The 14,047-nt window shown below is 35.2% G+C and overlaps 1 protein-coding gene across 1 annotated transcript; it reads right to left on the minus strand.

Moving 5' to 3' along the window:
- Window positions 1–232: 232 nt before the first annotated feature.
- Window positions 233–12,815, minus strand: LOC124370625 (the record flags this gene model as incomplete). The annotated part of the gene is given in 6 exon segments (XM_046828912.1): window positions 233–451; window positions 1,203–1,295; window positions 4,924–5,000; window positions 9,741–9,868; window positions 11,412–11,518; window positions 12,777–12,815. Coding segments are annotated over 4 exon segments (504 nt in total). The 5' UTR covers window positions 9,857–9,868; window positions 11,412–11,518; window positions 12,777–12,815.
- Window positions 12,816–14,047: the final 1,232 nt, after the last annotated feature.

Genomic DNA, 14,047 nt, shown 5'->3' on the forward strand with positions numbered 1-14,047 from the left:
GAAAACTTAAACATTATCTGGGTAGATTTTTGGTGGTGAAAGGACATCCAAACGTTCATTCTTATGATATTAGTGGAATTAAATGCGTGGTGTTTAAAGCAGGTTACATCAAAACAATACAATCCAGTTCAATAACATTGTTTGAATTTATTGCATAATTCGAACACATAGTAATTATTACAAAGAGTGTACAATGGTGTGTCCACATTCAGCGTTCACATTATATTTTATTTTTAGTTAAAATAAGACCCTTTTGTATTTATGTTTGGGCATTTACCTGGTCCAAAATGATCTGGGATGTTGGAACAGTTACAGTTATTATTTATTCTAATGAGTTCCCTCGGGTCAAAGCCATTTAGTCTCAGCACTCTGTTGATTGTTGCTTGATCTTTCTCTGGCCCATCAGGGTACATGCTCTCAATAAAAATACTGCCAGTGCCTTTCCCATTACCTGAAAGAAATATATAAGTGCATGATATCTTGATGGAATAAAATGTTCGTTTTTGTAGATAAAAAATATATGAAACATAATTTTCAATAATCCATTGTCAATAATGAGATTTGAACAGAGACCTCGTGGTGTAGTGACTGTTTTATTGTATTATCCTGCTATTCAGCTAATTAACGCTCCTGTAGGAAGAAAAGATTCTTCAAGGATTTGGTAATTTCCTGCATGATTGTTCAAAAATGATACAATGCTCGATTAAACCAAAAGACATAACTGAAAACAAAACTGAAACCCTATATTCTTCTATTTATAGCTATAATTTAAACCCTCTAACAAATTTTCCTAATGCGTATAATTTAAGTCTTCAAAAAACAGAAAGCTAAAACAGATTAATTGGATTTCATTTTTTTGTGTACACGGAGATTTTGCTACACGTAATGACGTCGACAACTTTTGCAAACAAAACAAGACAGTAAGTAAAACTTTGTTTTGTGCTATTAACTAAAAAATACTATGTTTACTATGATTTTTGTTTTTTTCTAAAACAATTTGAAGAAAATTGTAGCTTTGAATACGCATTTTAACTACCAATTTATAAGAGCGTGTTTTTGGATTTTAACTTGTGTATTATATGTCCCAAAACCAATAAAATGTTTCAATGCTTATGTTAAATGACTCGTTTTAGTCAAATTACTAATTTTAGAAATTAACTCCCTTATTGTACTATATCTTAAAATGACTAACTCTTACTTACTATAGTTAGGATCATCTGTACAGACGTAGTGGATGTCAATGTTTGGCGGATCAAACCACAAGAAGTACGCGTGCAGAACTATGATCTTCCCGTCTAAACAAAACATTAGATAACGTCAATGCATTCTAAATTGATAGGATCCAAAAATAGAAATATTTGTGTAGTTATTGTTGAATGCATAAAATACTTAAATTAACTTACAGAGAGTCAAACTTTACAAACATGGAAAAAAAGACAATTTCTAACAAAACCACCTTGTTATTTCAGCTTTATCCCGCAGTATACACTTTCACATACAGTGAGACATTTAAATGCTTGCCTTTTAATATTACAGAGCCCATATTTTCTGCTCGTTTTCACTAAATTCCCTTAATCTTTCCACTTGTCCTAATCAAACTTATCTTCATTCTTCAGCTTAATTGAAACCAAGGTGGTAGAGTTGCAGGAGCAAATTTACTATTATTATTATCCTGGGAGCCACTTTAAAAAGGATCTAAACGAATTTGACACGATGAAACTTCTTTGTCAAATTTTGTGTGATAGTACATGGTATAGGTCTAAGAACCTCATTTATCCAAGTGTAATTGTTTTTAAAAACTGTGGACAAAAGTGACGGATCAATTTTACTTAATTTGTTAGGCGTTTATCTACACTTATCTAGCGTATACAAAAATTATAAACATATAAAAATAGTTGATTTATTAGACAAATTAATATCGTTCGATGACAGTAATGTGGAAAAAACCATTGTAATTCCGCAGTGCATCAACCACTAAAATTTATATAAGTACCACATTGAAAACAGTGTAATTATTACAATTTATCAAGGCGAATAAAGTTATGCCTTTAAACACTGTACTAAATAATGCAATTGCCTAAAAAATAAACAACAAAAGCGAGTAATAGGGAAGGTAAAGAATAAAATTATTCATTGAACCTACATGGGACTAAATGCTTCTTCACTATAAACTAGTTCCCTAGAATTTAATTGATGAACACACTACCCTTATAGTGCATCAGTATATCAGACTCGTCTACTTCTAAGGGGCGGCCTGTTGCCATGCACTTAAACTTCTAGGGCCTTTTGCGGTGCTCGGAATTGTACCATTAGGTCAACCAGTTTACTCGTATAGTTACAAAAGTTCTACAAACCGCCGAAAACAACTGATCTGATCCTCCTGGGGAAATTCACCACCCTTGTCCAGACTAGCAAAGATGATGTAGTGCTCCCTTGCTCCCTTGGTGTTGAAGGACAGTCAAAGAGCAGGAGTTCAGCAGTCTTCTCCTGCTCGTCACACGTTCTACAGAGCGGATCCTCCCTGAGAATGACGACAATGTGAAGATCCTTCCTCAGGTGACCATTTCCCGTAATCAGACCCATAACCCAAGACCCTGGGGGAAGGCGGCTGTAGGACCATTCTCCTCATTTTCAGACCCAATGCATCCTCTACCTTCTGTTATGTTCAGTGTGAACCCACTTCGAGTCAGTCCTAAAGGATTCACCTAGAAATACCACAAACCACTTGAGGATCTGTTATGTTACACGCTGAGTCCAAGTTGGCCAGAAATCCCCTCATGACCATGAACCCAACAAACAGTCACATTGCTGATTCTGCCCGAAGAAGAAACGAATTGATAACAATCCCAGACAAGTTTGGAGTTGAACAGACAAGAGTCTTTTAATGCTGCCTGGTTATCTGTGAAATGCTAATCGTCTTACTCCTATACCGCAGAGGAAGATTCCCACGAACACATTCCATTATGGCTGTGACTTCTGCTTGATAGACTGTGAGATAAGGACTCGTAGGGACCACTAGAACCCTACATGGTCTCACTCCCACAATTCCAGCGCCTGTATCACTTTTTGTTTTAGAGCTGTAAATTAGAATGCTAATTCTGCAGTGACCCCTGTTGCATCCCGAGGCCGATAAAATTCCCTCCTTAAAATTTCCCTGCTGAAGACAGTAGGCACTCCTCCTGGCCATAGATCGAATAGCAATGTGCAGGAGAGCGAATTTGAGACAACAGTCTGGAACTGCGCCCGGCGCATTTGGGAAAACCCCTGTGATAGCAAAGTAAGGCAACCTTTAGATGCTAGCCGCCATATTCACCTTCGTTTTTGGCCACCATGCAACGGCCCCAAACATTAGTGCAGGTCTGACCACGGAGACATAACTCCAATACAGAGGCGATGGCTTAAGTCTCTAAGGCCTACCTACCATACGTCTGCAATGTATCAAAGACCATTTCCCTCTAGCGATAGATGGGGTCCCCAGTTCAGGACCCTCTCAAGGATTACGTCCAGGTTCTTGACCTCGGACTATAACTCAACGAAAGTGCCTCTCAACAAGAATGGGCCAATACCCTCCAACTGACATCTTCTTGTAAAGGCAACCACGGCAGCCTGGGTGGGGTTGACACTTATGGTTATCCCATCGCACCAGTTTCCCGCCATGTTCAGAGCAGCATTGGTCAGTTCTGTGACTATTGTGTTGAACTTACCACTCAAAAGAATCATAATGCTATCTTCATAACCCTGTTCAAAGACACAAGCAGATTGTACGCAACAAGGTTCCACGGAAAAGGAGAAAGGACGCCACCCTGGGGACAGCCCCTCATAGTCATTGCACAGATGCTCGCTCCCAGAAGAGTGGTAGTAACTACCCTATTTTACTCAATAAATTGCTCCAATCCCACTAATATTAAAAATGCGAAAGTTTGGATGTTTGGAGGTTTGTCCTCGAACCACGCTGAAACTGCTATACGGATTGCGCTGAAATTTGCAACAGGTATAGCTTTTGGTCTGAATTAACATTTAGAGTGCTTTTTACCACCCATAACACATTCATTTCACCAAATAAAGTCGAATTCGAATTGAAAAATTATTTTGTTTACATTTGAGTGTTATGATAAGAACGAAATGTATTTTGACAGCTATACCTGTAGTTCGACAAAACTTTCTGAAACATCTGTTTACATTTGAATTTTATCAATAATAAGTAAACAGTGCTTGATCGGTAGTGTAATGCAGATAGTAAATAAAAAATTAATATATAAATTTTACTCCAGATTGCGCCAGTGACGAACTAAAATTATCTAATGCATTAAATACTGTTATGAAACTAACCTTAATGAACAAAGTTATGAATGTTTTCACATAAGTTACTTTAAACTGGTGGGCTTCCTTGACATTATGATATTACATTTTAACAATGGCTAATGGAAAAACAGAGAAATGAATACTAACATGACTCAATGATTCATTCTTTTCCTGGCTACAGTCCAAAAAACAAGTGTAACGCAAAACTTTAATAACGATTATTTTGGAAAGTTGCAAAACCTTAATAAGAATTTCCCTCTTATACCGAAGTAAGTTTCCGAGACCTGTGTGATCTGAGATTTGTGTTTTCTTGATCGGGATGACAAGGTAGATTCAGCTGTGACGTCATGTATTTAATTAATTAGAACCAGAAATGCTCCTACACGTGCTAAACATGATACAATAATTAAGTTAAACTCTGATACTATTTACCACGAACTTAAATAATATCTACCTGATGTATGCCTACTTACGTTTTAAAATTTGTATAGGACTCCCATCATATTACATCATAATTGTTTTTACCAAGTAATATAAGGACTTTGGTTCTAAGATTGGGTGCGAAGCCGCGGGTAACAGCTAGAGAAAGAATAAATATATAATTAAAAACTTATTACTTACCCCTCAGACCAGAGTATTTGTAATGTCCCTTGTCTACGTATTGGCCATTCACCACAGTGTTTACCGGTTTCCCATTCCTAAAACAAAATTTAATTCATAGTATTGTAGTGTCCTTTGTCTACGTATTGGATCATTTACCCCAGAGTTTACATGGTCAACAGTGTAGTCTTTTGTTATCAACACCTGAACTCAACAGAACTGAGAAGACGGAGGAAGATTCCCAAAATGCAACGTCTTAAACGAAGGCCCCAATGACTGCTGGTACGGAGGAGCATCAGTGTATTGCGGCCTATACTTTAGTGGTGGGGGGAGAGTAAAACGATGTTGAAGTGAAGATAATGAAGGGTCAGGTCGAGAACAAGTTAGTGATCAATGGAAAATTTGTGAGTGGTGGGCGGAGAGTAGAGGATAGACGACAAGTCTAGATGAGTTAAGCGCCTAGGTAGGGTCGTCCAGTAGTGCTCTGGGGTGTCTCAGGATGTGCAGTGGAACAGAAAGACCAGGCACTGATGTAGCACCACTCTGAGGAGTTAGCCATGTCGAAGAGACGCATTGTATCCTGCGTGTTACAGTAGCCTTTGTCGTGAGCTGCTTGATTAGCACCAATCCGAGACAATTTGTTGACGTAGTCAATCGTAGTCTATCACCATAGATGATCAGGACTTCCCGAAGAAGTAGGAAATAATCTTTCCAGAGGAACCAAATAGCTTCACCCTTATCCATGCAATCTTGATGCATCAAAAGAAGAGGAGATTCGTTTGTCGCTGCATGTAAGCCTTACGCAGTCTGATCGATAGGGCCATGAAGAAGGCGTCATCTGGGTAGAAGACAGCGGACATCTCCGGCGAGAGAGGAATGTTGTTTATGTTCCACATAAAAGATCGGTCCAAGAACCTACCCCTGTGGCTCACCAGCAGTAACTACTCTTACGGGGGATGTATACATCACTACGGAATCATGTTCATCGCGAGCGGCAGATTTCCTCGGACGTAGTCTGAAGAGGGAGGCAACCACTTCAGCGTGGACACAAGTGGAAGTTCTTTAATGTCACTTCATATAGTACAGGCTAGTGTTTTTACATTTATAAAATGGTGATATTAAAACAACGGTGAGCGGTTTTGTTTCAATTGTTTAGTGTACAAATGCAAATTTATAATAACGTCTCTTGATAAATAATTAATCTGGATATTTAAAAACTGTTTATAGTTCTTAATATACCATGAATCAAATAAGTATATTTTGGAACGAAATTTTTGTGTCCAATTATGATAAACGTATAAAGAAAACAACGCACAAAGGGGAGAAATTATTTTTTTTTAATGGGTAGAACTACTTATTGTTAACGGATTACATGGCACAGCAAACTCCAGTGATGTAGAAAAAGTGTGGCACGGAGAGCCCCCCACTGAGGGCACGGAAGGGGCGGGCGTCATGCCGCACAGTGGTCGAGAAAAGCCTGGAAAATGGCTACAATTTTATATACCCTTAACTCTTGGTGTATTTTAGTAGTACATGTTGCATTTTAAAACGTATTTGGGTGTTGTGCTGACTAATTGTAAGAGTGTGAGCAGGCTTCTATTAGCATTTTCATCAGAGTTATGTTAATCAAAAAGATAATATAACAAAGTCTTAATGTTTTATGTTTACATAAAGAGAGTGATAACAGTCTATTCAACAAAATAACGCAAAGTTATAAGTTAGGTCGGGCTGGCCGATTCAGAGCACTCTACTAATTGCCTGAGCCCGAGCAATTCTTTAAAAGTACTTCAGAGCCTGCTTACAATATAGTAAACATGGATGTGCTTGAAATCTTGATTAGAAGGTTAGCATGCTGGCAGAGTTTGTCGTCTTTAAACATTTCAGATTAAAATTTGCTTGGTTTGTAATTTAGAAGTTGAGTGCATGATTTGTTCCAAATTATTAAAGACACGAATTTCAGAGGTTGCCTGTATAAATTATATTGAAGTTAAACAAAGGCGTTCTAAAATATTTAGTTTCTAGTGGACCTGGATTTAACTCTATAAAACAGTTCTGTTCTATTTCGAAAGTACGAGGATTTGGCAATAGTTCATTTAGTAAGCACGCTTCGTATTTGAAAACACTAACAGTAGAAAGGGTGAATACACTTGGCTAAAATCTATAGATCGGGTGAAAGAAATTTGCAGATCACTGTATAAAAATCAAGCAGGACTTCCGAGGGAAAATTATGTCGTATATCGTTGTGTATCCTTTGATAGCTCACAGGGCAAAAGGGAGTATCTATAAAATTATGCAGTAGCACTTTTATAGAATTACATATTGGATTTGTAATTGACTAATGTGCTTTATTAAAACACTGTGATGTCAGTGTTTCAAGTAAATCTGTCTTAGGTAGACATTTTTCCTACATGGTTCATATGGTAAAATTATTTGTAATATAGACTACACGAGATCATCAACTGCAATAGACGTGGAGCGGCTGTGAAACGTTGTAGAACAGGTTTTGCAAAACATTATTCGATACATTGCAGTTTTATCTTAAGGCGATTCAAAGCTTTTTCTCAAATATAAAACCTCAAAATTTTACATAGAGGATGCTATTACGAGAAAAATGTGTTAATCGTGTGTGTCGTATCGCCTTGGGACTGAGTTTAGAAAGTTGTTAAAAGGAGTTCGAGCTTAAAAAGATACTTCATGAGAAAATTCCTATAGTGGCCTAAAAGAATTAATTTTGTGAAACTTTCAAAGTAATGCCAAACATAGTATTTTAAGGAAAAAAAACAATGTCGAAGAAATGAAGTCCGAGATATCGGCTACCCATTATCATTCTGTTTCCACTTCCATGTCATATGAAAGGCAGATAGTTGGTGTTTCTATAATAGAGCAAAAGCGAGAGCATAAATTCCAGGATCGCACGTGAAAAAAACCACAAAATGACGTTAACGGAAACTGTGCTGAAGAATATTGCCCCCATTTACCAGAGGCTATTGCTATCTATTAACTGATAAAGAGATGTGTGCGATGTGAGACTCAGATATGGAGTAAGTTCCCAAAAGTACAATATAAATCTAAGAAAGCAGTAGAAGAAAGCACAGTAGCTGAAACTGTCTCAGACTATTATTTTGTACAATTATCTGTTAGCAATAATAATGAAAAACCACTCCGGTATAAAATTAGAACTAAGAAGCGCTAAGATATTGAAAAATAGGAGTCCCGACGGGCAAGCAGTCTAAAAAAAAGTTGGACTTTGAGTCTGGTTCGAAGAGATAGCGCAGGTTCGAAGCCTGTCTGTGACCGTTGGATCTACCTCTGATGCATTTGATGCGTAATGTTTTGTTTTACATTTTTTACCAAGCTTTGTTTACTTTTATTGTGAAACTGTTCTTACCTTTTGTTCCAGATCTGGAAATAAGAACTGTCAATTACATAGACAAGGAGCATTACCAATATTTTGCTCTGAAATGGATCGTATTTTGTTTTAGGAATGAGAACCTTTAAACACTTTCGTGAATGTCCAATACATAGACAAGGGACATAACAAATACTCTGATATGAGAAGTATTGCATTTTGTTTTAGGGATGGGAAACCTGTAAACACTGGGGTTGAATTCCTAATACGTAGACAAGTGATATCACAAATACTCTGGTCCGAGAACTATTGCATTTTGTTTTAGGAATGGGAAACCTGTAAACACTGGGGTTGAATTCCTAATACGTAGACAAGTGATATTACAAATACTCTGATGTGAGAATAACTGCATTGTTTAGAAATAGGAAACCAGTACTTTGCCCTATGAGCTATCAAAGGATACAAAATGATATACAACATAATTTTCCTCGGAAGTCCTGCTTGATTGTTATATACAGTGATCTGCAAATTTCTTTCACCCGATTTATAGCTTTAGCCAAGTGTATTCACCCTTTCTACTGTTAGTGTTTTCAAATACGAACCGTGCTTACTAAATGAACTGTCGCCAAATCCTCGTACTTTCGAAATAGAACAGAATTGTTTTATACAGTTAAATTCAGGTCCACTAGAAACTAAATACTTTAGAAGCCTTTGTTTGGCATCAATATAAATTATACAGGCAACCTCTGAAATCGGTGTCTTTAATAGTTTGGAACAAATCATGCACTCAACTTCTAAATTACAAACCAAGCAATTTTAACCTGAAATGTTTAAAGACGACAAACGCTACCAGCATGCTAACCCGCTAATCAAGAATTCAAGCACTACATGTTCACTATATTGTAAGCAGGCTCTGAAGTACTTTTAAAGAATTGCTCGGGCTCAGGCAATTAGTAGAGTGCTCTGAATCGGCCAGCCGACCTAACTTATAACTTTGCGTTATTTTGTTGACTAGGACTGTTATTTTAGGCGACATTAATTGTCCTTAACGTGCTAGGACTAGGCTCAAGGACTTTACGTTATGCTGTGATTGGATATACTAAGCAATAGATGCAGTAGAGGCGTTTTTAGTCGAGGTGTAAACTGAAACTCTGGAGAAACCCTACAAGGGATTGCAGCAATGTGTCAAAAACGAAAGGTGGTGACCAAGGCCGGCTGCAGTCTTGGGACTCAAGCAAAGTATTTGGAAAGAAATTTAAAAATAAACCAAGAAAATAGCAAAACTGTAACAGGTGTTGTTATTTATACCACCTATTTTGGAGCTATCGTTAACTATGTTATCCAAATCCTTTTTTTAAACTTCGTTACTAGTTTTGACCAATGTTGAAGAGCTCTTGCATTATTGAAAATAAAATATAAACTATTTATTTTGGACATCGTTTACTTATTTACAGTCCATTCTAATTTTATTTCATTTTGCGTTACTTACACAAGGCGCCGGTATTGTTCAGCAAAGAGAATTTGCCCGTCATTTGTATAGTTGAGGTACCGGTTGACCCAGGAGCAGGTCTGTCCTAGGTCCTGCGTGTACATGTTGAGGTACATTTGGGTAGGCCACTGGCAACAAATAATTACATTAACATTTAACATATATTACAGGAAACTACAGTTTAAGGTCCAGTTTCTAAATCCATCAACGTTATTTTATAGTATTATTTTTAAAGAGAACAGTCCAATCCCTTCGTATGATATGAATTATGGGTAATTATGGATATCATGTGTAGTCTTGTTATTATCAAACCGCATGTCTAGAATATTTAACTACATTAAATTTCAGGAAAGTAGGGAAAGGTGTGAAATCATGGACGTAAGAAGGCACTAATGACAAAGGAGTGAAGTAAACAGTTATAATTTATTTTTGTCCGCATAAGTTCAAGTCAAGTTCCGTTAGTTGCCCCAAAACCGCAAACTTATTTGTGATGATACGTGTACAACCGTATTAAAACCAATAAAACCAGCCTTTATGGTCTTTTGAACAAGATTAGAAAGTATTTCTAGTTTCTAATCAGTGCTAACTGCTATAGTCTTATCACGTAACTGAATTTAATCATAGGGTGTTTCTTTGTCATAAATGCCTGATAACATTATTAAATATTATAAACCCATTTACTCAGTTGTATATATATAAAAGAAATTAAAGTTCAAAGCACACAGATGACCGGTAGCAAATCAAAACATCTTATCTTTATAGCGATAAGATGTTTTATTCGGATAATGATGATAACTTATCATCACTGATTCTTAGTAGTTGCTGATAATTTATATTGTATGATATTGTTTTGGCGTTCAATATACGTAAAGAACAAGATTTTTTAGGTTTAGGAGTACCTCTTAGGCTTAAACATGTTATTAAATGGTGTCGTCACAGATTGGAGGGAACTTTGGAGTAAGTTGTTTTCCGAGACCTACACATGTATATAGCCTATTTTCTTGATAAGGGTAACAAGCCAAACTTAAATGTGGCAATATAAATAAATTTTACTGAAAGTAAAGTTAATCGGCCAGAATGGATACTGCGATCATAGTAGGCTTCGCATTCCTACATATGTGATACAGTACATTATATAATTTTATTTATCGGGACAACAAGGCAAACTCGAATTTGACGCCGCAAATACATCGCCTTTTCAATAAGAAGCTACGGACTTTAATTTTAAAAATTGCTTGTGAGTCAACGATTAATAGTCAGTATATAATAAATCCTTATACCTTATCAAATATGGTGAGGACAACTTATTTCTGCTATAGGTTAGGTGGAAACTGAAAAAAGTCACAGGTAGTGGTTTAGGAATTTGTAATGAAATGTGGAATTAAGCACTATTTATATAAATGGAAATGAGGAATATAGAAGAAAGGTAAGGAAGATTCATGCACGGTTTAAACCGGTGGCATGTCAATACTTAACTTAGATTATGAAACGTGTCATAATTTTTTAATAAAAATGTGATAAACGGTCATCTTTTGCTGGAGCTGATGTAAATTACCGATTAAATCCACTCAGTTAATGCTACAATTTCGTATAACAATGTCACTTCTATAGTGTTTGATTTAAATTCTGTAAATAAATAATAAAATAGTTATATCAGAAATAAATACTCACTTTGCAGATATCCGTGTGTACAGGAAACACCCGACGGCAAGGTCCCAGGTCTGCGTGGGTAAAACGCAAATAAAATACTTAATATCAGAACGTTCCTCATACTGCTACTGAAATGCACAATGCCATTATAACGTACGTAAATTATACTCATAAAAAAGCTAAACTGTCCAAAATATTATTATATTTAAATAATTGTTGTCCTAAATATTGTTGTTCAATATGGTTTGTATTGAATATAAAACGTAATATCATAAAAACATATAACAGCGAGAATAATTTTAACATTTTATAACGAAATGCCTATTAAATACACCCTTTTTACATCCGAAAATACAAAATGTAATTAGTAGAATCTCTATTGCTAGTAATTTTTTTTAATTACAAAACCTTAACTGTTGGGAACTGAGCCTTAGTAAATGATTTATTGAGAATATATATATATATTTATTTATTTATTTATTCTATTATTATATCTATTACATATCTTTGACACACACACACACACACACACACACACACACACACACACACACACACACACACACATATATATATATATATATCAAAGAAGCATTCGTAAATCCGTTCTAAATACAAATATATTTTCCCACCTACTTTCTATGGTCCTACTTCGGCTCATTCGCCGTTGAGGTAACGTTATTTGACAGAAGCATATAAGCATACTTCTAAGAAAGAGGCAGTAGAAATTATAGAAAAATGCCGAATGCGATAACATCCATGGTTTATAAATCAGCTGCCAAATTAAAAAAAACACGATTAATCATATCATCATTACGATAAGAACACCACTCGATTATTGAGATAGTTTCATTAAGTTTGCATTTGTTTGAACAATTCAATTTGAGTTTGCTGATTTTTTATGTTTTTATGCACTAAAATATAATATAATAATTATGTCTTAAATAATCAATAAATTATTAATTAATAATTAAAATATTACTTATACGTTTACTATAATAGTGTGTTAGTATTAATAAATACATCATTAATTGTAATTATTATTAAACATTTCTCCAGTGATAATTGTATTTGATAGATTTTACTGAAAATCTGGAATAACATTGAGTTTATAGGATTGTTTATCTTTAATGAAGATCTGTTCGAAATATTTAAAATATAAATTTAAAAATGTAAATTACAATTAATGTAAGTTATTTCAATGTTTGGGGTTTTAATGTTTAGCGTGCATAAACATTTATGTATGTAAAGTGATTGAACATTGTGTGCAAAAAATATAAAATGTTTGTAAAAGCTTGCACAGCTAAACTAAAAGTGGTCTGCCAGATATAAAACTATGTAATTTTAAAATGTATCTAAACTTTATTTTTAATAGATGTAGCCTACCTCGAACCCCAATGTCAATGGGGCAATGAAGTTTGCCAGCTTTTCACCTCTTTTTATTATACCCGTATGATTGTGTGCTACTGTCATAAAGGAATTCCACAGACCATTTGATTCAATAATGCATTGTTTTGTTCTGTTCATGTAAATTCCAATGTGAGAGGATAATGGTAATTTACTTAAATGATGATTCGTTTACTGTTTACTTATGTCTACTACCAGAATGGTCCCACAACTAGAACATTCGTCTGAATAACAGTTAATTGATATAAATAATACTCTCTTTCCGCGTGGACGAAAATATGCAGGCAAATCCTACTTCATGCTCGTTTATTTTATCGTGCACAAAAATTGATGACACTGAAGTTCAGTGAGTAATGGTATTGTGTAAAATGTATGACAACTAATTAATCGTTGGATTAAGCAAATATTTATTTAAAAAAATACAAGACACTACTCTGTTTTCCAGTGACGGATTCACACTTTTCTTTTTTACGCACGAATTGTACATGTGCTTCATTCACTTTATAAATGTGAATGAAGCACATTTGTATTTTCAAAATGAAACTGACAGATTTAGTACATTTTTTAACATTTTTCGGCGATTTGGATTTGTGCATGTTTATTGTAAGGAAATAAAAAAATTAGTAGTTCTTCTGATTCATAGCAGGATTTTCTTATTCAATATTTTAACATTATTAACAAATTTGCTTCCAGGTGGTAGGAACATTTTGTGCAAGGCGGTTTGCTCCAGTTGATCAACATTAAATAATAAAGACCTTGCCAATGTACTAACCTTACTAAATAAGAGACTCCTCACAAACCAAACACAAAAGTGCTTGATGTTTTTTGGTGCAAGTTATGTATGGTTATATTATATTAATTATACCACTTTAGACCAACTGGCACATAAATGTGCCTACTATAAAGCAGATGCAGCTATAAATAATATATGTAGTAATTATTTATTAAGAAAATTACTTCTCATAAATTCCAGTCATTGGTCTATTTGATGCCAACCGGTACATATCATTTGTGCCCTTGGACTGAGTTAATCCAAGTGCCAAATGGGTTAATCCAAGGGTAAATATGCTGTAGTGTGGAAGTGAACGTGTTAATAGCCAAAATTATTTAAAGTGTCGCAAAATAGCTCTTCTAGGACAAAATAATACTTAGGTACATACTTTTGGTATATACCGAGTAAAAATATGGTCATGAGGTGAGTGAAGAAACTAAATATGCTCTGGAGAGAGGACGAAGTTCTATTCTGTCCA

This window comes from Homalodisca vitripennis, unplaced genomic scaffold (assembly GCF_021130785.1).
Source record: "Homalodisca vitripennis isolate AUS2020 unplaced genomic scaffold, UT_GWSS_2.1 ScUCBcl_336;HRSCAF=2105, whole genome shotgun sequence".
Classification (NCBI taxonomy): Eukaryota; Metazoa; Arthropoda; class Insecta; order Hemiptera; family Cicadellidae; genus Homalodisca; species Homalodisca vitripennis.